The sequence below is a fragment of the Peromyscus californicus genome, unplaced genomic scaffold (genome assembly GCF_007827085.1).
Source record: "Peromyscus californicus insignis strain IS unplaced genomic scaffold, ASM782708v3 Scaffold_10__1_contigs__length_136768540, whole genome shotgun sequence".
NCBI lineage: Eukaryota > Metazoa > Chordata > Mammalia > Rodentia > Cricetidae > Peromyscus > Peromyscus californicus.
In genome coordinates this window covers 66,238,189-66,264,275 of record NW_026294391.1, presented here as the reverse complement: position 1 = coordinate 66,264,275, position 26,087 = coordinate 66,238,189, and the positions used below count along the sequence as shown (strand labels likewise).

General features: G+C 31.3%; 1 protein-coding gene across 4 annotated transcripts in view; it reads left to right on the top strand.

The window, feature by feature from the left end:
• The window catches only part of Rps6ka6 (ribosomal protein S6 kinase A6), a 207,942-nt gene that overhangs the window by 140,041 nt on the left and 41,814 nt on the right, over positions 1-26,087 (top strand). For all 4 annotated transcript variants that reach the window (XM_052734805.1, XM_052734824.1, XM_052734833.1 and 1 more), the window contains 10 exons: positions 1,843-1,924; positions 2,722-2,802; positions 4,637-4,716; positions 15,059-15,165; positions 15,709-15,746; positions 19,483-19,625; positions 22,507-22,577; positions 22,786-22,874; positions 23,569-23,627; positions 25,817-25,919. In XM_052734805.1, coding sequence (XP_052590765.1) covers positions 1,843-1,924; positions 2,722-2,802; positions 4,637-4,716; positions 15,059-15,165; positions 15,709-15,746; positions 19,483-19,625; positions 22,507-22,577; positions 22,786-22,874; positions 23,569-23,627; positions 25,817-25,919 — 853 coding nt within the window. The remainder of the gene's footprint in view (positions 1-1,842; positions 1,925-2,721; positions 2,803-4,636; positions 4,717-15,058; positions 15,166-15,708; positions 15,747-19,482; positions 19,626-22,506; positions 22,578-22,785; positions 22,875-23,568; positions 23,628-25,816; positions 25,920-26,087) is intronic.

Below are 26,087 nucleotides of genomic sequence, written 5' to 3'. Positions count from 1 at the left end.
GAGGAGGCATGCCAATTATTTAACAGCTCTTCCATTTGAAATTTTCTGTAAGCTATCTTATTTATTTAGGTATGTTTCCAATTTTAGTGACACAACTTGATTACAGTGTATGAAGTGTACTGCTGGTGATGTCAGGCTTAGGCAGATAAAACAAGTACTATCTGTTTATTTAAAAAGAAAACAGTTCATCCCTAATGTGTGTCCCCTCTCTTTATGAATATGCATTGCAAGAGTCAGGGTCAGCAGAGGACAACTTGCAGTAGTTAGTTCTCTCTTCCACCAAGTGGGTCCCAAGGACCAAACTCAGATGTTGATACCAAGCACTGTTATCTGCTCTTTCACCTCACCTCACTTCCTACAAAATTGTATCTATATCTATCTTTATCATTAAAGCATTGTAAAATTCTAGCTTTTATGAATTATAGTTTCAGTTTGAAAAAATATTATTTAAGCTCATTTGGTAAACTTAAGATTTATTGTTCATATTTTTTCTTGAGCTATTTTACCGCTATGATTATTTTACCTGGCAGGTAAGCATTGCCTTTGATTATTGTTTGTTAGAAAAAGTCTAGGAACTTCTAAAACAAATGAATATTCATGGTGATAGCATTTGGTCAGTCTTTATTTAGGCAATGCAGTCTTAAAAGGAAATCTGTGCCTCAAATCTCTGTTTCATTTTGTTATTAATTTTTTGAGCCACAAACTTCTCTAAGTCCAGGAAAAAGCCATCTACTTATAAAATTTTCCTTTTTAAAGTAGTGTGTATACAGAGTTTGATTTGCTAAATCAAGGGGTATATAAGCAAATATAAATTAACTAAATATACATTATAGCATAACTATTTTCTGTGTTTTATAACATAATGTAAGGGAAAATGTATAATTAGTATATAGAGAACAAGAATACATTCAAGTTTGGAAGGAATACTAGTGGGGTGCTATGGAAGGATTTTTAGGGGAGTCGATGAGTGGATAAACTTGATCCAAACACATTATATGCATGTAATGTTTGTACAAAATACTCAAACAATAACTTGTAAAAGAAGTAGTCTCTCCCAGGGAAGAGCATACCAATTAGCTATCCAATACCAAATGGTCAGTCCTGAAAACATCTGTACAAGGAGCATCGTGTGAACTGAGGTTATAGTTTAATAAGTATATATATGCAATAACAATTAGTAAGAAAGAGTCCATGAATTTGAAAGAGAGTAGGGAGGGATACTATGGAAGTATTTGGATGGAAGAAAGGGAAGGGAGAATTGATGTTATTATAATCTCAAAAAAAATAAAAGTGAATGATTTCATTCCATCTTTTAGGTTTTTGAGATGTACATTCCTTTATTATCTTCTGTCAACTACTATAGTTTCTAATTCTTCTCTATGTAACGTAGTAAAGCCTGAGTAATCTCAACAAACAAATGATGTAAGAACCAGAGGCTGGGGAGGACTATTATGAAACAGTATTTTCTGGGTATGACAAGACCCTTTCACTCATGAACTCGTGGGAACTGTGGTTGTCAGTAGGGGACTTGCACAGTATCAAGCTGCTCAAAATTCCACAGGGATGTGGTTGGGAGGGTCAGTTTTGTTTAGTAAGTTGCTCATGTTCTTATAGTTGGCTCTAAACCTGTGCACATGCTAGAAGCACTATTTGGATTAAGTTCAATATAAAAAGAGAACATAACATTGGGAGAGACATGGATGTGGGACAAATTGGGGAGCATAGTGGGGGGATGTAATCAGAGTGCATTGTTTGAAATTGATATGAATATATAAGAAAATATATTTAAAGTGATGAAGTGGCTTCAACTGAAATTTCACTTAAAAATATTTTCTCTATTAGGTTTTTCTTGTTAGAAAGAAGACTGGTCCTGATGCTGGGCAGCTCTATGCAATGAAGGTGTTAAGAAAAGCTTGTTTAAAAGGTATCAAATCAAAAAGAATATTAGAATATAATTTGGCAAAACTTGTTTTAAGAAATACACTGTGTATTGCTTGTAAGGAGAATAGTTGGAGTTGCTTTTAGCCTTGTTAATTATTACAGTTTTCTAGTATAAATTTATACTTCTGGGGTCCTCTTTTGTCATATAACTTAATTTGCTGAATGTGTACTTGAATAAAAGTTTAAAACCTGGAAATATGACATATTTCATTCAGTTCAGTCTGAACTTCAACATTTTTTTTTAAATCTTTATTCTTTTCTTTCAACATTTTTATTTTTTTACTGTTTTGTCTGGGTGTTACACGTTTAGAAAGCATGACTACTCCATACATTTATATGCACTGTCTTCTAGTCTTAGACAACTAATACTGACCCTCATATGATGATATGTACCTGTAATCCTAGCTTCAGAGAGGTGGATTCAAGATCATCCTCTGCTGTATAACCATATTCAAGACCAGCATGGACTTTCTGAAACCCAGTGAAAGAGAAGGAGGGAGTGAGGGGGGAAAGAGAGAGGGCAAAGTTTATAACTAATTTCAGTTTTATTTCACATGAAAAATTCAAGAAATACATATTAGCCAAATGTGCTACTTTAGCCTCTCTGTAGATCTAAACAAAATCTGCTGGTTTCTGAAAATCGTTATTGTCTAGGACTACACAGATTTAATTACATTGGTTACTTATGAAATTATTTATGTATTTATATTTTGATTAGTAAATGACAGGTCTTTACTGAGAATATGAACGAGTATAACATTTCAATCTTTGTGATTTTAGTTCGAGACCGAGTTCGTACAAAGATGGAGAGGGATATTCTGGTGGAAGTAAACCATCCATTTATCGTCAAATTACACTATGGTATGTAACCCTTCTTTTATTATTAAATTAAAGAACTGCATTTTTTTTCAGATACTACAACAACAAATAAACACTTCAGAGTTATTTAATGTATCAGTATCTACCTTTTAGTTGAATTTCATTGTCTTAAGTTTATTTACTCATTTAAGGTAACATGATAATTTCTTCCAAAACCCCATCAAGTATCATGGAGGGGGGTCAGGAAGTTTCATCCCAAGTTGAGGAACTATTGGCAGTTGATGACTAATGGTAGAGCCAGGGTTTTTTTTTTTTTTTTTTTTTTTTTTTTGGTTTTGTGAGACAGGGTTTCTGTGTGTAGCTTTGCGCCTTTCCTTGAACTCACTTTGTAGACCAGGCTGGCCTTGAACTAACAGAGATCGGCCTGGCTCTGCCTCCCGAGTGCTGGGATTAAAGGCGTGCGCCACCACCGCCCGGCGTAGTAGAGTCAGTTTTCTTCAGCTATGCAGAATCTTAGAGACTACCCATGTTTCAGTAGATGGACCTGCACCCATGCACATACTAGTAACTCTATGTGGACTATCAATTTAAAATGAGCAAATGAAATTGGGAGGTAATAGTGTTGGGAGGCTATGGGAACAATTGGAGAAAAGGAAATGGGGGTAAGTTTGTATATATGAAAACACATTATATGTATATATGAAATTCCCAAGCAATGAAAAATGAAAATGTCTTCAACTTATTTGACTAGTAGTATTTCTAGATGAGATGAGATAGTACCTCCAGTGATCATAGGCTGCTATAATAAATTATGTAAAGCATTCAGATGTTTATTTATAAGTGTAATACTATTTTTATTTTCCAGTTCTAATCAAAAAGGCTATGAGGTTATGTTAGTTTGAACTGTTTTGTAATATTAGGTAGGAGGCGAGATCAGTAAGAAGCAGCAGAAATAATGGGGGGATGAGTTTTGGAGTCAGACGTTTATGAATTTGAATCATGTCTCCATTGTTAATATATGAAAGAGATTGTAGATATGATTTTATTGAGGAATACATAGACCAAAATAAAGCATTAATGCCGTTTACGATACCATTTCATTCTGTGCATTTAAAATGTAGCACATATTAATTTTATTCTTACTGTAAGTTTTGACAAAAAATTATTTTAAATATTTACCCAATTTATTCAAATAGTAAAAGAAATTCTGACCCCTTTAACTCCTTTTTTAATGTAATGGAATAAAAATAGTAGTATTATAGAATGTCTTTGAGTCTTTCACATGCCGTGAGGTTAATAGTAAACTCCTATTGTGGCAAAATACTGTATTAAATGAAGTGGGATACTGAAGTGAAATAATCTCTAATTTCTAGTAATGCAAAAAGAGTGAAACTGCAAATGAAAGTGAAATAAATACCACAAAAGAGGCGTGAAGTACAGTTAAATATCAAAAGTATTAGTAGATAATTTTGAGGGAGATTAAAGATGCTATAGGGAAATGTGAAAAGTTGGGAGGCTTATTAGAAGAGGTGACCTTCTTTTGGAGCTTTGTAGAGTACAATAGATGGGATTGGGAGACAAATTTTAAGCAACTGCACTAGAACAAAAATCTTCCTTAACAGGAAAATTTTAGTGGTAGGAGATTTTGTAAAGCCACATGCATCACTGAATATATTCTGGAAAGGAGTTTATAGCTATTTTAACACTCGATTAAACAGTGGGTTTAATTTTGATACATTATCTACCAATGGTCCATGTTAATATGTAATTGTTTTATAATGTTTGATAATAAAATTGTAAACATGTTAATATAAAAGCATGGTAAATTTTTCAGTCTTTAGGGTTAGTCTGCTATAACATTATGCTTTCTAATTAGCCTTTCAGACTGAAGGAAAGCTGTATTTAATCTTGGATTTCCTCAGGGGGGGAGATGTCTTCACAAGATTATCCAAAGAGGTGAGAATTTCCTTATAAATTTGTTAGTATTTTTTATTCCAACGAAGCTAAAAAGTCATATAATTTTTCTGTAGAAATTTGAAATCACTGTATATAGTATTTAGTTTGTCTGTGTGTCTTTTAGATAATCGCAGTGTTCTTTTTACTTTTCTCTGAGACAAAAGGGCATTATGAATAACTGAATGAAATAGATAGGAACAAGCCCTAGGACTTTGGCTCCTCAAGCTTTCTAACTGCTTCTTGGTGGAGTGTTTAATTTATTCATTTAAAGTGGATATATTGAGTTATAAATGACATACAATAAATGCTACAACGAATTACACTATTTGATACCTTTATGCCTTTTCATGTGACTGTACAATCATTATTAAAATAAAATAACATTATTGCCAAAAGTTTATAATGTATTCTTCCCACTCTACCTCTACTGAATCTGCTGTCTGCCACTGTTTGTGTTTTCTAAGAGATTATAAAAGTAAAACCGTTATTTTTTTATATATATATATATATGTATATGTACATATATGTATGTATATATATGTACATATACATATATGCACATTCTTTTTGTCTGGTTTAAATCATTTTAATTATTTTGATTTATCCATGTTGTGTGTATCAGTTCATTCACTTTTATCGGTGAGTAGTACTCATTATTTGGATGTGCCATGTTTTGTTTATTTACTTGATGAATGTTTGAGTTATTGCAGTTTTTGAGTATTACCAATTAAGCTGCTGTAAACATTCATGTACAAATGGTTGTATTGACATATGTTTTCATTTCTCATGAATAAATATCTAGGAGTTTAATGGCTGGGTCACATGGTAGGTGTATGTTTTAACTTTAAAGACATTGCCAAACTGTTTTCCAAAGTGCTTGTATAATTTTTACACTCCCAACAGCAGCAAATAAGAATTTCAGTTGCTTCACATCCTTGCCAACACTTGGTATGATCAGTCTTTATTTTTCTTTTTAAAAAATTTTGAGCATCTGTTAAGTATATAGTGTTACTTAATTGTGGTTCTGAATTTCATCACATTAAAGACTAATGATATTGGGCATCTTTTCCTGCATTTATTTGCTGTCTATCTTCTTTGATAAAATGTTTAAACATTTGCCCATTTTGAAGTGAATTATTTGTTTTCTTATAGAGGTTCCAGAGTTTCTCATATAGTTTAGATGGAAGTCTTTTATCATACATGTTGTTTTTAAATATTTTCTTCTGGTTTGTAGGTTGTTCTTAATTTCATATCTCTTGAAAGCAGAATTTCTTAATTTTGGTGAAGTCTATTTTATAATTTACCCATTAAATTAATGGTTTTTAATAATTCTATTTAAGAAATGTTTACCTAATTCTAGGTGATGAATTTTCCTGTGTATTTTAGAGGAGTCTGTAGTTTATATTTGTATTCTTAATTCATTTTGGGTTATTTTAATATGTGGCTACTTAGGTATGTGCTGAAATCTTTTTAAAATTCATAGAGGTATTCACTTCTAACATCACAGTTGTGAAAAATGATCTTTTCTTCACTGATTTATCTTGTAATTTCATTTAAAATCAGATTTTCATATATGTGAAGGCCTGCCTATCTCTGGATACTCTGTCCTGTTCACTGACTTTTTTGTCTATCTTCATGACAGTGCCCTTTGTCTTGATTACTCAATCTTTAGAATATATCTTGAAGTCAGTGATTCCAATCCATGAGCTTTGCTTTTCTTGTGAAAATTGTTTAGGTTCTTATAGGTCATTTGCGTTTCTTTATTAATTTTAAAGTAAACTTTTACTTTATAAAAAAAAGCCTACTTGGATTTTGATTGGCATTTCATCCAACTTGTAGGTCAGTTTGCACAGGATGGATATTTAAAAAATATTGACTTCGTGGCTTCTCTTTCCACTCCATTAGAAGTTGCCTATGTTTAGCAATGATTATTTTCAGCATATAGGTCTTGCACAACTTTTGTCAGATTTATCTTTTAGTGCTTCCTGTTTTAATGATGTAAGTGAAATTGTTCTTTTAATTTCAGTTTCGGTAGGAAAAACAATAGAGTTTTTCTATATTGAGCTTGTATCAATTAATCTAGTAGATTTACATATTTTGGCTGATTCTTGTGTAGATTCAAAAGCTTTTATATTAATTACGCTTGACAAAGTGCTTTACTTCTTTCCATTTTGGATATCATGTATATATTTATTTTTATTCATAACCTTGTTAACACTAGCTTGAATTTTCATTCTGATGTTGAATAAATTTGATGGGAAGCAGACATTTTTGTCTTATTGTTTCAAAACAGAGGGAAGCTTAATTTCATTCTAAAATTTAAAGCTGTATATTTATGTGTACTTTATTGGGTTGAGTTACCATCTCTTATTAAGTTGTGGAAAGATGTTTTAATAGATGTTACAAACCGTCACATGCATTTAATTGAGACTTTTTTCCTGCTTAATTTCTGATATGGTCAATTAAATGAAGCATATTAATTTGAAATTTAAAAAAAGTGAGTTAAATGAAAGTGAAATGGTAACCCAATCTTGCATTTGTGAAGGAATCCCCCATAGACATCCAGAATAATTATTTTAAAATATTATTGGATGATCTGTGCAAATTTATTTTCTTTTTAACTTTTTTCCTTCAGTTTTTATGGGTGTTTTGCATGAATGTATGTCTAGGCATCGCACTCAGGGAGTGCCAGTGGAAGCTGGAAGAGGATATTGGATTTCCCTGGAACTGTAGTTACAGATAGTTGTGACCAGTCATGGGGTTGCTGGGAAGTGAGTGTGGCTCTTTTGATGCCGAACCATCTCTCCATATTTGCAATTACTTTCATATGGAATATTTATTTTCTTGTTTCACGTTTTCTTCATTTATTAGTTTGTTCTATAAAGAGTAATTCTTGCTTCCTAAGTTGGATAGTTTCTTTTTCTTCAACTTTCCAGTATAACTTATTTAGATTAAGTATTAATTGTTAATAATGATTGGTAGAATTCATGTGTGAAAGCAGTTTGGTCTGGTAAGGTGTTTGGCTAAAAGAAGTTCTTTTTGCAAGGTGCTTAACCAAAAAGTCAATTTATATAATAGACTTAAGACTGTCGTTCCTTTTTGATTGAGTTTGTCTGCTAGCTTGTATCTTTCAAGGAATTTATTAGTTTCATCAAATTTGTAGCTATAGGTTTTATATTAGTTATTTTGTTGTTGCTTTTGCTGTATTAAAATGCCATGACCAAGAGAAACTTCTAATAGAGTTTATTTTAGCTTGCAGTTCCAGATGGAGAGCCCATAATGATGGGCCGGGGGAGGGGCATGACAGCAGGGTAAGAAGCTGAACGACTTCATGTCACTAACACTTAAGAAGCAGGCAGAATGGTTTGGAAGTGGGGCAAGGCTTTAAATGCTCAAAGGCTGCCCTCAGTGGTAGACTTTCTCCAGCAATATTTCTTGCTCTAAATGGTTCATAACCTCTTCAAATAGTGCCAACAGCTGGGGACTAAGTGACAACTACATGAGCCTCTATGAGACAGTTCTCACTCCAGCCACAACTGTTCATTATATTCCATTATTATCTTTTCTCATAGCTGTAGAATCCTTATTTAAGGATGGCTCTCACTCGTGATGGTGGTAGTTTGTCTTTTTCTTCTATAGTCCTGCTTGGCATTGCTTGAGGTTTATCAGTTTTATTTTTTCTTTTTATTATATGAGCTTTTGCCTTTATTGATTTTTGTTATATTTCCGTTTCTTTAATCTTTATTACTATTTTGTAGTTACTAGCTTTTTCTTTTTCTAGTTCCTAGATGGAAACAGGTTACTGATTTGAAGCCTTTCTTTTCTTATGTAACTATTTAGTGTTAGAAATTCTTGAAGTACCGTTTTCATTTTGTTCCTGATATATTGTAATGTGGCACTTTTCCTTTGTTTAATATACTTTCTAATTTCCTTTATTTGACTCATTGGGTATTTGAAAACATGTTATTTAATTTATCCATATTTGGTTATTTTCCAGATATATTTCTAATATTGTTTCATAACCCAATATTACTGTAATCATAAAGGATACCTTTCATGACCTAAATCCTCCTAAATCTGTTTATACTTACTGCATTCCTTCGAACATGATATATGTTTGTAAATGTGTAATCTCCTGTTGGGTGGTGGAAGGTTCATTAAATGTCTGTTAGATCAGGTTTGTTAATTGAGAATTTGATACATGTCTATACATGTTTTTATATTTGAGAAACACCTGAAATCTTCTATTATAATTATAGATTTGTATATTTCTTGAATTTCTACGAAAGTTTTAAAGGAACTTTTTATGGGTGGTATTCTTTCTTGATAAGGAAATGGTATCATTATTAAATGATTTACTTTAATGCATTAATATTAGCTTATGACTCTCTTAAAATAGCTGTATGAACTCAGTATACCTTCTTCTGTGTCTTCACTTGAAACTACTTGTACTTTTCTATGTAGCAGTTAAGTACATATGACATCCTTGATTTTTATCCAGTCTGAAAATATATGATTTTTAAAGTGCGGTATTAGACTTGCTGCATTTAACATGTAATTTTATATCTTGATATGGTAGTATTTAAATCTTCCACCTTACTTATTAGATTCTTAGTATCATTTACTCTTGGTGTTTTTAACTCTTTCAAGTATGCATTATAATCAGTTATTCTGTTACAATTACATTTTTAGTTCTGCTAGCTTGGCAATATTAGCTAACATTGCTTTGTTATTTTGTAGTTCTATTAGGTTTTATAATATGAATTTTTAACTCGGGATCAAGGATATATTATCTTCAGACCAGTTGCTTTTCTTTATAAGTTAAAGTTTTATAGAAACAAAGCTACAAACATTTAAGTGTTTTCTATGACTTCTTTCATAGCTCAGTGACAACATACTTGCAAAATTTTTTCTTTTTTTTCTTTTCTCTCTGTTTCTCTCTCTCTCTCTCTCTCTCTCTCTCTCTCTCTCTCTCTCTCTCTCTCTCTCATTCTTTCTTTCCTTCCATCCCTCCCTTCATTTATTAAGACATGGTAGGTATAATTGTGTAGCCCAAACTGGATGTGAATCCAAATCTTTCCTCTTCAGCCTTCAATGTGTTGGGATTACAGGTGTGCACCAACACATAGTTATGACTATTTGTATTAGGTGGTAGATACTGTGGATTTAATTTTCTTACATGCTAAATGTTTTGTCATTTTTATCATTTAGGATCTTACTTTTTTATCTTTAGTGCTGGAGAATCAAACATTGAGCTTCTCATGGTAGGGATCCACTCTACACTTTAGCTGTACCCCCAACTCTAGGTCTTGCATTTAAGTTTGTTTCATTTAAGACTAAGACAGCATTTAGTATGGAGTTAATTTTCCTCACTAGTCAAACAATGACCTTTCTTAATTACTCTAACCAACATCCTTGACTTACAACGATTTATTATCTTGCTTTTCAAATGAGGCATAGCTTTCATCTTTTTGAGCTTAGTGAGTTCTTTTAATCCTTTAAGACTATATTTTTCCCTTGATGGCAGGTAGATCCCTTTGATCCATGATTGGAAATTTCTTGTTTCTTGGCAGTCTTTGTGAAAGTTAAGGTATTAGATGATGAGTATTTTTGTGCTTCTAGAAATACACTGATGCTTTTAGAACTAGTTTCATTGTTTCATATCTTCCTTAAATTTAAAGTTTTTAGAATGGACATGAACATCATTTATTCAGGATTAACTTTGATCTATTATTGATACAAAGTCCTTCTGGTTATTCTGATTCTGTGTGTGTGATCTTTCCTGCTCTACCTAAATATAAGAGGAACTGTCACTTGCCCAATGTGAGTGGCATGGATTGTTTTGTATAGCCCTTTGTTCTTTTTCTGGTTCGGCATAGTGTCCTCATTCCTACATACTATGCATCCGCAACTGATTACTTGGGAATGATTACATATCTTGAGAGGTTGTTGTGTAATTTCCTTTGCTTCAGTCCTCTGTGAATTATTTTCTTCTTTAAGACTCTTGGCTCTAACTAATTACTTCAGAAAATCTCTGAGCTCTACTTGAGTTAGACCTCTCTACACTACCACTTGGAAACTTTCCAGGTAGTAAGCTAGGAAAATTATAGGGCATACCACATTTGTTACCCATATCTCAGCATTCACTGTCTTTTGTTGCTAGATGTCCAGTGTCTTAAGAAATATCATTTCATACATTTTGTCCTGTGTTTTGGATGTTTTGTCTTGAAATGGTAGTCTGGTAGCAGAGATTTAATTGGATGACTGTATTTCAACATCTAACTTACAGAATTTATGATGTTAAGTGTAGGAGAGCTTTGGAACTTGTAATAAAGGAAAAATGTACTTAGAGATGATAGTCAGTGCTTAAGTGCCTGAGGTCTCTGGCTTATATCTGTCTAACTCCAGTGCAGAACTTGGCATGCATGAGCGTTTATTTTGTAGTCTAGGACAGAATTTAGTATGTAATAGGATCTGTCTATGAATCTCATCCAAGGAAAGTCTTTAAAGAAAGTGTAGAAGGACAATGGTATATCAAGGCTCCAGGATTTATTATTTTTTTTGTGTTAGATTATAGAAGTGTCACAAATGTTTTTGAAAAATTCTTACCTGTAGTCATTTCTAATTTTCTTTTAAACTCTTCAGACCTCCATTCTCGATGTGGGACTATCTAAACTCATACTAGCACAGAGATGCAGTCAGTAAGTTTTGATTCCTAAGTCTGGAATATTAGGTAAGAGCAAGCATTTTAAATGCATTTCCCCAAAGATAATAAATTAGTTTATTCATTGAATAGACTTTAAAAAACTGATTCAGTGATTAATTCTATAGGCAGCATATTATAAGTAGTTGATTGTTGGTTATATTTCACTTGTGAATTAAAAATTGAGTAATCCAAACTGAAGAAGTATTTGTGCTTTAGAAACAGAATTTTAAAATTCATTTTAGTATGTATTAAGAAATTTTATAACGCTTGTTCCTTACATTTTAAAAGAAAAAGTACCTCCCACATTTCTCTCTCTAAAAATGCAGAGACATAACTCAAATAAATCCATACATAAACACATAAAATTTTAAGCCACGTCTTTCTTTTTCGCTAATATCAAAAAATATCTTGTATTCATTATTGTAAAGCTAACAGTGCTTTCAAAATTCATTTATTAGTTTAATAAAATTTCAGACAGATTCTCAGTAGAAATTTGTGTGTGTTTAAAATTTACAGCGTAGTTTCACAGTTTATCTAGAGAAGTAAACAAATGCCAGACAAAAGTCATTTGATAAAACTTCATTAAAATTTACTTTTGGTTCATTTGGTTTTTGAGAAGGAGTCTAGCTATGAGAGCCAACTGGTCTTGAATGAAGACTCTTTCCTGTTGCAGCCTCCTAAGTGCTAGGATTACTGGTGTGCTCTACTATACCTGTTTTTTATACACATGTGTGTATATTTTAAAGTTTCTGTAAGCCAAATATCATAGTTTCAGCACAGGATCAGAAATATATTGTATAAGCCATGAATCTTATTATATATTATTTAACATACAATTATGACTAAAGGATGAATCATATATTATGTTAAAAAGATTGATTGTTCAATAAAAACAGTATATGAGAATTTGAATAGATATTTCAAAACTAATATAAAACACCATCTGTATCACACACCAAATAAATTTTATCTATATGATATAACTGTATCTTAAAAGTAATCACTGTATCCTAAAAGAAAATACAGTTGAGTATTTAGTTAATCGCTGAATAGACATTTGGTACCCTTTAAAATAAAGGGAAAAACAAAGTATAAAATAAATTTGACTATAAAATTAAGAACTACTCATCAAAACCAGCACATATTTGAAAAACATTTGTACATAATATGATAAAGTCGTGGCGTTTTTAATACTTGAAGGGCTTATACCAACTGAACAAAATAGTAGGTTAATAATGGAAAATAGACAACAAATTTCTTGTAGTTCAAGAAAACAGGAAAGGCCACAGGACATGAAAAACTGTTTGGCCTATGAATAAATTTAATCAAATCAAATTTTATACTCTTTTTATATATTAAATTAAAAATTTCATTAAAAGATAATTTGGTTCTGTCATAGATGTAGTAAGGCTAATGTATTCAAAAAATTGCTGATGGGCACGGAAACTGTTGTAACCTTATTGGAAAGTAATTTTATTGTATATGTCAGGAATCTAGACTATGTTCCTTGACCCAGTAAATACCTGTTTTATTACTTAAGCATCCATTCTGGCAAAGTACAAAGAATTATGCATATTTGCTAATACATTTATAATATAGCATGTTACAATATTTATAGGAGTTAATTTTAGAAATATTCTAATTGTTCAGAATGAGGACATTTAGGTAAATCATGGTGAATTAATATGATTGCTATGCATTTATTTAATAATGTTCATAAAATAGCTTGAAATGTATGGGAGTATGCTTATGATATAATATTAAGTAGGAATAATGGAGATATCTGTATAATCTATGTAGTAAGGATTCAAGTATCTTAATATACATAGTCCCGTACACACATTAATAGGCCCCAGGTTAAAAATGCTTTTCCTTGTACTAGAATCTTAGAGGACTTTTCACTTTTGAGGGGGGGTTTTTGAGGAGGATAATTACCAAATATGAAAGCATTATTGATTGTGAACTGAAACATAGGGAAAAATATACTATAAGTAAGATAGAAGTGGTTTCTGGGGAAAAGGTCATTTTTAGGGACAAGTATTCCTGAATTCAGATCTTATGCTTCCTACTTACTAGTTACTTGGGACAAGTTAGTCACCCTGAGTCTTGTTCACAAATGTAAGATGTTAATAATAGTACAGTATAGAGTTGTTTGGAAGAGTGTAATAACAGAAAGAATATGTAGTGCTCGCACATAATTAATTGCATCTGGTGCAAAATTGCCTTTTAGCAAGTTTATCATTTATTTTCATCATGAGGCTTTCTACCGAGACAACATCAGGATTAGATTGTTTGACATAATGTGTAAGTAATGTAGGCAGTGTTTCTTCCTCGAAATTATAAGTAGTATTTGGAGTTTTGTCATGTGTTAGGTTTCAGTGAACATTTTGATTGTTCTTCCACAGAAGTTAAACGAGTAACAAGTACTTTTATTCATAATAAGAAGTTGAAACTGACGTTCTTATACTTTTACCATTAGAGTATTCAAAGAAATGTTCCTGAAACTTAGACAACAAATAATATTAACTCTTCATTTTCTTCAGTTTTAGTAGTAGCATGAATCTGCATTGTGAAATACAGTGACTATAATTTAAATGGGCAAGTTGATTTTAACTATGTGGTATTTTATTCAAATTTGAGCCTTTCAAATCAACCAGATTTCTTTAATGAAAATAGCATGTTTCTAGAAAAAAGTATTTTGGCCGATCTGAAAACCCTTGATAACTCTAATGTCTAGTGATTGAGTAGTTACAAATGTGTGTAAAGATTAAATACTCAGTTATGAATGAAGATATATACCTGTACTAATAACACAATATAGTTGCACATTTGGGTACGTTTAAATGAATTTGATTCTTAGAACAATGTTCTTAGTTAAATATAGTAGATACTGTTTTATTTTAAAAATTTAAAAACTCAGGTCGAGATTGTTAAATGGCATGTCTGATGCTGAACCTCTAATTCTGACTTCAAGTTTCATATGCTTTTCACTTTGTCTTAATGTCTTTATTTCCTAACACACAAAGATTGAGAAATCCATTGTCATTAAATTCATAAAATTTACTTACAGGTGAGAAGAGGTGGATCCCTTTTAGGTCAGATGTAAGCTTAAAATTTTGATGTAAGGTTTATTAATTTTACAACTTGTAGTGGTAGATTTAGAAGCTTAGAGTTAGTGGAACTAAATGTGAAATTACTGAGAATAGGTGGTAACAGAGAGAATTGTAGGAAAAATGGAAGTACGAGTACAAAAACAAAATACCCCTAATACTTCAATTACTCTGTGTAAGCACAGCCTCTATGCCAATGCAGTGTGCCAAAATTAAAAAGATTCAATAAAACCCCAAATTTTTTGAAGAGCATTTAATGTAAGATGATATATAAACAGCATGTGTTTCAGAAAGAATTAATACATAAATTGCTAATTACTTTTAAAGAGAAGAATTTTTAAAGACATATCATTTATCTAGAAAATTTCTCTGGTATACTTAATGGCTGTACCAATCAAATAAGATTTAACTATGTCTATTTTCTTACTATATGCCCAGATTTTTCTGTCTACTTGTTTTTAAAGAAGTAAATTAAAAAGTACATATTAGAAGAAATATCAAGTGATGAATTATTCTTTTATTTTAGGTTCTTTTTACAGAAGAAGATGTGAAATTCTACCTTGCAGAGTTGGCCCTGGCTTTGGATCATCTGCATCGATTGGGAATTGTATATAGAGACCTGAAGCCAGAGAAGTAAAGTTCTATTTCCCATTTGCTATCTATATTGCTTTTGAAGATTTTTTTATTCCATTGACTTATTGTGTGTGTTTGTATGTGTGATCATGTACATGTATATGGTATGACATGTATATGGAGGTCAGAGGACAACTTGTTGGGAGTCTTCTCTCCTTCCATATGTGGGAGCCAGATATCAGTCTGTCAATCTTGGTTGCAAGTGCCTTCCTGTGTCCCCATCCTTATACATATATATGGTACAGTTTTTAAACTAAAATATATTTTGTCATATTTTATTAAGCATTGACAAATTTTCTGAAATTTTGATGCATGATACAGTTACATAAAATTTACTTGTTCAAAATAATCTCCATAATATACTTTTATTTTTAAAATAATAATTGAAAATTTCCAAGTATATCAAATAGTGAGTAATTTTATATTTACCACTTTTATGTATTTGGTTTCAAAATGCTGAATGTGAAAATGGTGACCAACTTTATATTTATGATTTTTATGTATTTTGTTTTTATCATATTTAATATGAATTTTTATTTACAGCATCTTGCTTGATGAAATAGGACATATCAAGTTAACAGGTATGCATATTTTCTTATATACTATTGAGCATATTATTTAATTATTTTTCATCATTCTGGTACATATTTTTCTAATCCTATAATCTGTTTTGGGTTTTATTTAAGTTGCATTTTGTGTCTCTAGTTTATTAAGATTCATTTAAAGGTTGCATAATTTCAGTGTATTCTGAATACATTTCAAAATTCTACAGTGGAGGTACTCTACTAATTAAAATTATTTTAGGTAAAAATAGTAGATTTTAGTTTTATTTTATACTGAAAGAATTAACTAAGTACTTGTCACATCTGAAAAAATGGTGATAAACTCCTATATATCCCTAAATTTTCAGTAAATTTTCTGTTCTATATCTCAATGATTTTGTTATTTTGAGAACGTTATATAACACAGTTTTGTGGAGCAATTTGATATTTGCACTTCTCAGGACATCTGTTTACAACAGGTCAAGACTGGAAGCGACCTTAATGATTTTAAAGGGTTAATAAATAAACAACCCATGTGTTATTTCCTTGTGATGGGCTACTGAGCAATTAAAGGCTAGAACCATTGATTTCTCAATAATTTAGGTAGATGACAAAGGCATTATATTGAGTGAGTTAATCTCAAAAAGTTACATGTTTTCAGTACATAGTAAATTCTATGTTTAAGTTTTGGAAAGCTATAACCAAGAAAATGAAGATGTATTTTTTTACAAAGAAGTTTGAATTGGTAATGTTTTAAAGTTAAGTCACTCTAAATTATGTAATATAATGTATCAATGTAAACAGAAAGGATCAATCTGTTACTTTGTAGACTGAAGTAAACCTGAACGTGAGAGAACACACCTCCAAGTACTTCAAACATATCCTGTTCCATCTCTTTCATATGTATGTTTTGAGACAGGAACTTGTAGAGCTCCTGCCTTCGTCTTCTAAGTGCTCTAATTATAGGCATGCATTATGTCTGAAATGAAGAGAATGGAGATAGTTTAATAAGATCACAAACTTATACAAGTGATTGTCTAAATGAAAATATTGAACATGGTTTGGAAATCAGTTTTGAGAGCCTGAATTAATGAACTGAAGAGAATAACATTGGGATTATATTTTTTTTATTTTGGAAATTGGGAGTAGTTTGCATACAGTAAAACTCATTGTTCTGATCCTTCTGGTGATGGATCCTTATTCTATTTTCCTTTTTTAGAGGGGAGAAAATAATTTTAATGTCCTATAGCATTCAATTAAGTATACATTTCAAAATAACCACAGGAGATTTAGAAGACTCTAACACATTTAAAACATTTGAGGAAATGAAAATGCTAATTACTGTAATTTAATAATTGCTTTACTATATACTATCACATTTAATACCATAACCTGTCAATGAATATTTTATGTCAATTAAAAATTTAAAGGAAATGAAATTTTAAAAAGAAATTCAATATGAAGTGATTACTGCGCATGGAGGAACATTGAACACCTGTTGCTAAATTGAAAGAAGCTATGGTAAAATGGTCACACACTATGAGTCCATCATGGTACACTATTGAAGCGGAGCTTTGAGGGATAGTAAGAAAGATAAACGTTCTCCAGGGAATGAGTGAGGGAGGAGTAGAGAGGGATGACTAGGTGGAGCATGGAGGACTTCTAGGACTTCTAACTTTAGCTTTTATTTTAGGATTGATAGTGCATTTGAAATTCATCCATATTGTTATATGTCAGTGGTTTGCTTTCTTTAAAATTGTTTACTAGTGTTTTAAAAACTAGAATTTATGATGGTGTCTTGGTGTTTCCCATTTGAGGGACACTTGTTTCATATTTTGAGCAATTATGAATAAAGCTATTATAAGCAATTAATTAATTGGATAAGCATTAATGAACAGTTTTATTTGAGTAAATTGCTAAGAACACCATTACTTACTTTTATGGTAAATATATATTTAATAAGAAACTTCCAGATTCTTTTTCAAAGTGGTTGTACATTTTCCAAACCTATTGAAAGTGTGATAGTTATTTTAGCTATTCTAAAAAGCACACCTCTCAACATGTTTTTTTTGCTAATAACTAATGATACTGTCATTTTTCATGTATTTATGTCTTTACAAAAATGTTTACAAAAATCTTTTGACCATTTGTAAAAACTGGATTGTTTTCTTGCTAATGTTAGATTTTTTTTTTTAGTGGTCCAAATACAAATCAGTAGATAATGCTATGTCTCTATAGTCTTGTTTTTTATTTTTTTAATGTATCTTAAAATTATTAGTTCTCAGAGTTTCATATAGTTTTTTTAAATCATATTCCATCTTCTCCCCCAACTTTTCCCAGATCCATGCACCCATTCCTACCTACTCAAGTTTGTGCCCTTCTTGTTAAAAATTTTGTACCCCTTTAAAAAAAGTCCTTCAAGACCAATGTGTGCTGCCAGAATATTCATGGATGTGTGGTTTTCCCCTGGAGAGTGGTCAACCTACCAAGGCTATAGTCTTCGAGCCAGCTCGCTTCCTCTCTCTCAGCAGCTAACAATTGCAAATATCTCCACAGTTATTTTTAAGCACATTTTTTTTATTTTGATGACATGGTGTGCATTAAATTTTTCTTCTTCTGTGGATTATACTTTTGATGTTATGCCCAAGAAATCTTTGTCTAACACAGAATCAGAAAGATTTTATTCCCTATTTTCTTTTTGTAGTTTTAACTTTTATATTTAATTCTGTGGTGCATTTTCAGTTAAGGTTTGGTTATGATATAAATACAATGTGTTTTTTATATTTATATACAAATTTGTTCTGGCACTCTTTGTTTAAATGACTGCTCTTCCTCAATGGAATTGCTTTTCATTTTCATCAGAAATGAAGCCAGTTTTGTTATAGGTATATGTGACCCTAATCACTTCATTTTCCAAAATCATATTTAAAAAAAACAAAAAACAAAAACTGCAGGACTTAGGGAAAAAACAAGAGCCACCACTGAAATGTTTACTCAGATCCACCTGATAAAAAAAAACTAGAAAGTAACTGTAAAAACACTATTTTACATGTTCAAATAATTGAGTATATAACAACTGCATTATTTTTATATTGTTGATTCTCCCAAAGAAATCTTACTAGAAATTTTATTGACATTTCATTGATTCTGTTGGTCTTTGTTAGAAGAATTAAAAAATTAACTATTGAATCACCAGTGTATAAACTCACTATATCTTTGCATTTATTTAGAATGACATTTCTTTTATCACAGTTTCTACTTTCAGTATAAATATCTTACATATATCTTATGTATGCTGATAAGCTATTTGCAAGGTGTTTAGTGGTAATATAATACTCCTTTTTAAATTCAAATTTCCAGTTTTCTATTACTTTTGCAGAGAATATTGATTTCATATTGATCCATTGGTTCTGTGAAGGCTTTAGACACAAATGCAAGTTTGTCCATACGAACTGTGCTTTTGTAGTATTTTTAAAGTACAAATGACTATATTATACTTAGGATAATATGACAGCTTTGGTTAAATTTTTCATCCCTCAAAATTATAGACCTGATAAAATGTATTTTGAGGGAGATATTTGCCTCAACAATCTTTAAATGTTCTTAAAGAGCTTCAACATTAAATATAGACTGATTTCTGTTATTTGTTTCAAATTATCTTTCTCAAGGGTAATTTAGGCCAAAGTAAATTGTTTGAATATTTAATTCATTATTTTGTCTTTTGGTATTTCCTATTTCCTGAACTTTTCCAACTTCTATTTTTGGTAACACATAGATTTTGGGCTTAGCAAAGAGTCAGTGGATCAAGAAAAGAAGGCATATTCATTTTGTGGTACTGTAGAGTACATGGCTCCTGAAGTGGTAAATAGACGAGGCCATTCTCAGAGTGCTGATTGGTGGTCGTATGGTGTACTTATGGTAAGCTGTATTATTTTCCTTCATTATATCAATATATAGTTAATACTATTTAGGATATTCAGTTAAATTTTTGTGTCAGCTTAGAAAAGGTTTCTTCTGATAATTCGTGACTAATGTTTACAATGTTGTGATTGGCAAGCAATAAGGTCTGGGTTTTAATGTCTTCCTTTTAATGTTGCTATTGAAAAGATAAATGGCAAGATTTCTATATAAACTATTTGCATCTGACTTTTAGAAAACTTCTAGGTGTCTCTAGCTCTTACCAACACTTATATGCTATTTTTATTAGGTATCACAGAATTTACCACCATCTTATTCGTCTAATTGTTTCACACCTGTCCTAGAAATACTTAGTTTGTATCCTATAATATTTTCTTTATCTCACTCAGAAACTAATATGGGGGCATTTATATAACTTCTAAATACAGGGGATACTGTATTAGTTTATACATGAATCCCGGCAGTTTTCGTATGAAGTCTGATTACCCATTTTCGCCCATGTATCATGAAATGATACACGACACGACACTGCCATATCCTAAATATCTGATAAAAGGAGGCATTCACGGAACGCAGTATTGTAGAAACTAATTAAATCACAACGTTTTCGATTTACAGAAAACACACGATCTGGCTAAGGAAACTATCCAAAAGTATCTTAAAGTTTGAAGAACACTTGATTTAAAAGTTGATTAGATGAAAGAGGTGGGACTTAAGCCTTGAAGGATAGATAAAATTTCATAATTGCATGTTAAGAAAAACCGACTATTGTGATCGTATTGATTAGCAAATCTTCGGGAAACCGGTTTGACTAGAGAAGTCAAGAGTAAGGGTGAAAGTGCAGGTATAAACCTATACACTTTCCATGCGATTCTTTTGGTATTTGTAAACTGTTTATAGTCTGAATCAGGATGGTGAAGAAAATTTACATTTTTAGGAAGATCAACCTTGGCAGCATTATAAATAGATTGGAAATGGGAGGGAAAAAATCCCCAGAAACAGGAAAATAAAATCTTTCAATATTTTCATAAGATTAGAATTTATGAAAAAGTAAATTTTGAAGGCATTTCAGATAACATATAACTAACCTTAGTAGCTGACTGAATGACACAGATAAAATGAAGGAGATGATCCAAAGATAATGATACCTCTAAAATATACTTCTAAATATGAATTTAGAGATATGAAAGAAAAGTAGGTTAGTAAAAGAGCTATACTGGTAGAAATAACTAATGGCAGCTGATAGGGAAGTAATGCATTGACATGTAGCACAGGTTAACTGTTAGTAAAGAGGGACACTGAAGAAAAAACTGGAATCATTTGGAGACTATGAAAAGATAATACAACACTGAGAGGGGGACGCTGCCTAACCAAGTTTTTTTATGAGGAGGTAGAATTCTTAGATGTTCTCTCCCATTTCGTATGTATACCATCATATAAACTATTGCTATAGATTTGGGTGAGAAACGTAGATCTTGAGAGAGGATGAGGTTGGAGCAGCCAATTTGATGTTGTCATGGTATAAAAGAGATTAATGCATAAAGTAACTAAGGTTATGAGTTCAGCTTAAATGAACAGAGGACTGACGCCAAAACCATTGGTCAATTTGAGTTTGAAATATAATTGTTAGTGCTATAATTTTTTGTGTGAATATTCGTGTGTTTGTGTATGTATGTGTGTGCGTATGTGTTTGTGTGTGTCGGGGGGCAGAGCAGAAGTTGACAACATGTGTCTTCCTCGGTTGAACTTAACTTTATTATTGAGAGAGGGCCTCTTTCTTATTGGACCGGTATCTCATCAGTTTAGCTAGACCGGCTGACTAGCAAGCTCCAGGGGTACAATTGGAGATTCACTTGTTTTTGTTCTCACAGTACTGAGGTTAAGGATGCATGCCTGCCACACCCAGATTTTATTTGGGTACTGGGGATCCAAACTGAGTGGCAAATGTCTCCATTTTTTTCTTTTTTAAAATGTGTTATTGTACACAGACAAACATGTGTATGGGCCTCTTATGTTCTACTTTTTTTCCTACCTTTTGGGGTACTGAATTTAATCCCAAGGTCTTGCTTATGCTAACAAGTACTCTACCACTGACTGGTGTCCAAAGACCTTTTTAAAAAATTAGTTTGAGGTAAGACCTTTCTAAAGGTATCCAGGCTGGCCTTAAACTGACAGTGTAGCTCAGGCAGGCATTGAACATGTAATTCTTTGGCTTAATACTCCAGAATAAATGATATTATAGGAATACACCACCACGCCTGGCCTTACCTCTAATTTTGGAATTCTGTTTCTTAATTTTTATATTTTTGTTTTGGGATTAAAAGGAATTTGGAATGGTTACTATTTAAAACTTTTCTTGGCCTTAGTAAATCCCAGATCCTTTGGTGCATGTTTAATTTTTCCATTATTACTTGCTTAAGTAATACCTTTGTTTATAAAACAACTTATTTTCAGGTTGCACTTTGAGAACTTAGAAATGTTAGAAGTCAAATTAAAGTGGTTGGTTCCATCTGCTGCAGCTCAACTCTGTTGAACCCTACATAGAGATATACATAGCCGCCTTGTTTTTTGTTTTGTTTTGGTTTTTTGAAACAGGGTTTCTCTGTGTAGCTTTGAAACTTTTTTTGGAACTCACTCTGTAGCCCAGGCTGACCTCGAACTCACAGAGATCCACCTGCCTCTGCCTTCTGAGTGCTGGGATTAAAGGCGTGCGCCACCACCGCTTGGCTAGCAGGCTTGTTATCATTTCTAATTGTGTTTTCAGCCACTGTCATCTGAATCCCGCATGACTTAATAATCATGTACCATAAGTCTTGTGTTTTAAAACAAATTTAATTAGGTATTCTAAGTTGTAATAAATTGTGGTTATTTTATTTTCTAGTTTGAAATGCTTACTGGCACTTTGCCATTTCAAGGTAAAGACAGAAATGAGACCATGAATATGATACTGAAGTAAGTAGAAACACTATTTTATATAGGGAAAAAATTCTTGCCTCTAGTATTAAAATCTTAATGTGGTTTTCAGCAAAGATTTAAACTATTTTTGTGTTTTTCTCTTATTCTAACATATTGGGGACTCCTTAAAATTTTAAAATTAACTTTGAGATTTATTGACTTATTGTGTATAGATTTAAGTGAAATTTTCTACAATGTTTTTCAGAGCAAAACTTGGAATGCCTCAATTTCTTAGTGCTGAAGCACAAAGTCTTTTAAGGATGTTATTCAAAAGGAATCCAGCAAATAGATTAGGTATTATTAATGTTATTTAACCTTTATAACAATGTACTACATATACTAAACAAGTAACACTATTTTTGTATATTCTAGTTTAACTTCATTTATATTTACTGTATATTTATATTGGAATTTTGGACTTTTAGTAATTTATATAAAATTAAAAATTTGCTTATGATTGAAACATGAAATAGTCTAGTTAATGAAAAGTTTGGTTCAACATGTAGTATCATGTATATCATATAGGTTGTCTTTTGAAAAAAATGCAGTTTACTGTGTATTGATAATTAAAACATCCCTTCCAAGATATATTGCCTTTTCCTAGATCCTGATATCTATGTCCTTGTGTGAAAATTACAGTGCTAGTTTCTCTTTTGTAGAGTTTAACATAGTATATGAATAGGAGACATAAGTTGAATTGTGAATAACAGTTACTTAGTTTAATATTATAGTTAAACAAATTGTAGTTGTTACGAAACAGTTTAGTACTTAGTATTTCGTCTTGACTTATACCTTTCACTGTGTGCACATCAGTTTTCTTTTTTATGAATAGTAGATAAAGGACAAATTAATACAAGACAAGAAATCATAGCTATTTCACTATAAGGAATCTAGGGAAAATGTAGAGTCTTGTTTAATATCGAATAGCATAGGAGCCAATTAGAAAGATTAAAAAAATGATGCCATTAAAATTATTTCCATATTATAGGATCAGAAGGAGTTGAAGAAGTCAAACAACATGGTTTTTTTGCATCTATTGACTGGAATGTAAGTTGAATATAAGTATGTTAGTAAATAAGTTATATTAAAATGAGCAAACTTCTTGAGAATCAGTGGCAGAGACTGTGGATAAACATAATGCATTTGTTTTATATTGAGTCTGACATTTTTGTTTATAGTTATCATATAGCATGGCAATACCTTCAAGTAGTAGATGTATGGAAATAGTTGGAATTGTTATAATATGATTAATGTTGTACTTCTACTCTAGATGAAAAGAGGATAAGATAGGGAAAAATGAGTCAGGCTGTGACAGATTCTTATAAGTAATAATAATAAACCCAGGTATTTTTTAATTTCAGATTGTTCATTGTTATGCATTAGAACAAATTAAATTAAAAAAACTCACTATAGATACTTAAGTTTGTGGATGATATGAATTAAAAACATTGAGAAATTCTGCTAAATTATCCATATTTTAATTTATATGCCAAGATTGATAATCTTGTCTTAGAAGAACTTACTTTTCTAGTTCCTTAAAATATAGTAATAAGTTATTTATTTGAAAATTATTTGATTTTTAAATATAGGCATTATAGGTAGTATTTTTGTTACTTGTTTCTGCCATTAGTTTCAAATTTTGCAAATTCTTGTTGGATTTTCTCCTTCAATCCATTAATTGTTCAAATGTAAAATATTTGATTACTTTGTATTTACAAAGTTTCCAAAATTCATGTTGTTACTGGTTTGTAGTTTTATTGTACTATTATGAAAAAGATACTTTATGTGATTTAAGTGCTTCCAAATTCATTGAGAATTGTTTTTATGGCCTGTCCTATGGTCTGTCCTGGAGAAAGTCCACCGTGCTTATTTGAAGCTATTCGGTGGAATTTTTGGTAGATATATGTTTAGTCCATTTGTTATAGGGAAAGTTTTAACATTGTTGTGTCTTGTTGGTTGAGTGGAGTGGTGAACTTCCTGACTGTTATTCCAGGTGAGCTTGGTCTTTCTTTAGATCTATTATTATTTATATATTTGTTTAATATTAGTTACAATGTACATTTAGTTGTGTCAGTTTTCTTGCTGACTTGACCTCTTTCTCATTATATAAAGACCTTGTTTGTCTGTTTTTAGTACTTAGGACTTCAACTCTATTTTATTTGATGTATGGCCACTCAGAATTTGTTTTATCAGTTCATTTGATATAAACTGTTATACTTCATGACTTCACTTTCACTCTGCATGTTGTTAATGGCAAAATGGATTTGTTGTAAACAGCATGCAGTTTTCTTTCCTGCCTTTATCTTTGAATGAGTCCTTATTTTGCATTATGATCACTTGCTTCATTTCCTTATGTCTGTTGAAGCTGGCTTGGTAACTGAATGGCAGTTCCACTTGGTGTGTTTATGGACAAGAGATTGTCAGAGCATCTTATTCAGCTGCGATCTTGTTTACCCATCTGTATTTTTAAAACATACACAGTTTAGGAACTTAGACTATTAAGTAAGAAGAGTATTTAATCTTATATGGAAACAAACTATTTTAGATGAAATATTCATGAAAATTGTCTAATTATTGATTTTGTTAATCTCAAAATGTTTACATTGTGATATTCTTTGTATGGCCATAGCTCTAGGGAGAATTTCTTTTCATATCCAGAAGTGAACATCTTTACTTGCTTACAGTGCAAGCTGTTATATCACTATAATGTTATATATGTTCTCTGGCTTCATTAGATTTTGGACATTACATCTCAATTATTATAGAATTTGGTTAACAGTTATCTGAAACCTGTGTAAATATTTTGAGGCTTCTGATTGTCAATATCATGTTGTGTTTTCTCAAACTGAGTCTAGGTTGCATATCTCAAAATGTTTAAATTTTTCCTGGTTTTGGAATTTATTATGTGTGTGTGTATGTGTGTGTGTGTGTGTGTATTGCGTTTGTATGTATGTGTGCATATATATGAAAGGAAGTGAATGAATTTGACATTAGAACCTAAGTAATATGAAATTATTTTGTGTTTAATATATACCTTATTCATGCAACTCGAAGATAATTTCATACCATAATTTAGTGTGTCTGTTTTTTAGCTACAGCTTGTCCCATTAAGCTATCATGTTAACATTCAAAATCTTTTAGAGCATTTGAATTTTAGGTTTTGTATTAGGAATGCCCAATATGTGTTAATGAATTTTAAAATGTTAAATGTTTTTTCATTACTACATTACCTTTAGAAATTATATAGAAGAGAAGTCCAGCCTCCTTTCAGACCTGCTTCTGGAAAAGCAGATGATACTTTTTGTTTTGATCCTGAATTTACTACCAAAACACCTAAAGGTAATACATTTTTGTTCATAACCAAGGCTTTTGTTCTAGTAATTATTAAATAAATTAAATTTTTCAGTAAAAAAATATGTTTGTAGAAAATTAGTTTGGTGTTTGTGGAAATGTAGGTCTTATATCCAGCATTATTACAATTTGATTGGAAAATGTTTATCACAGAAG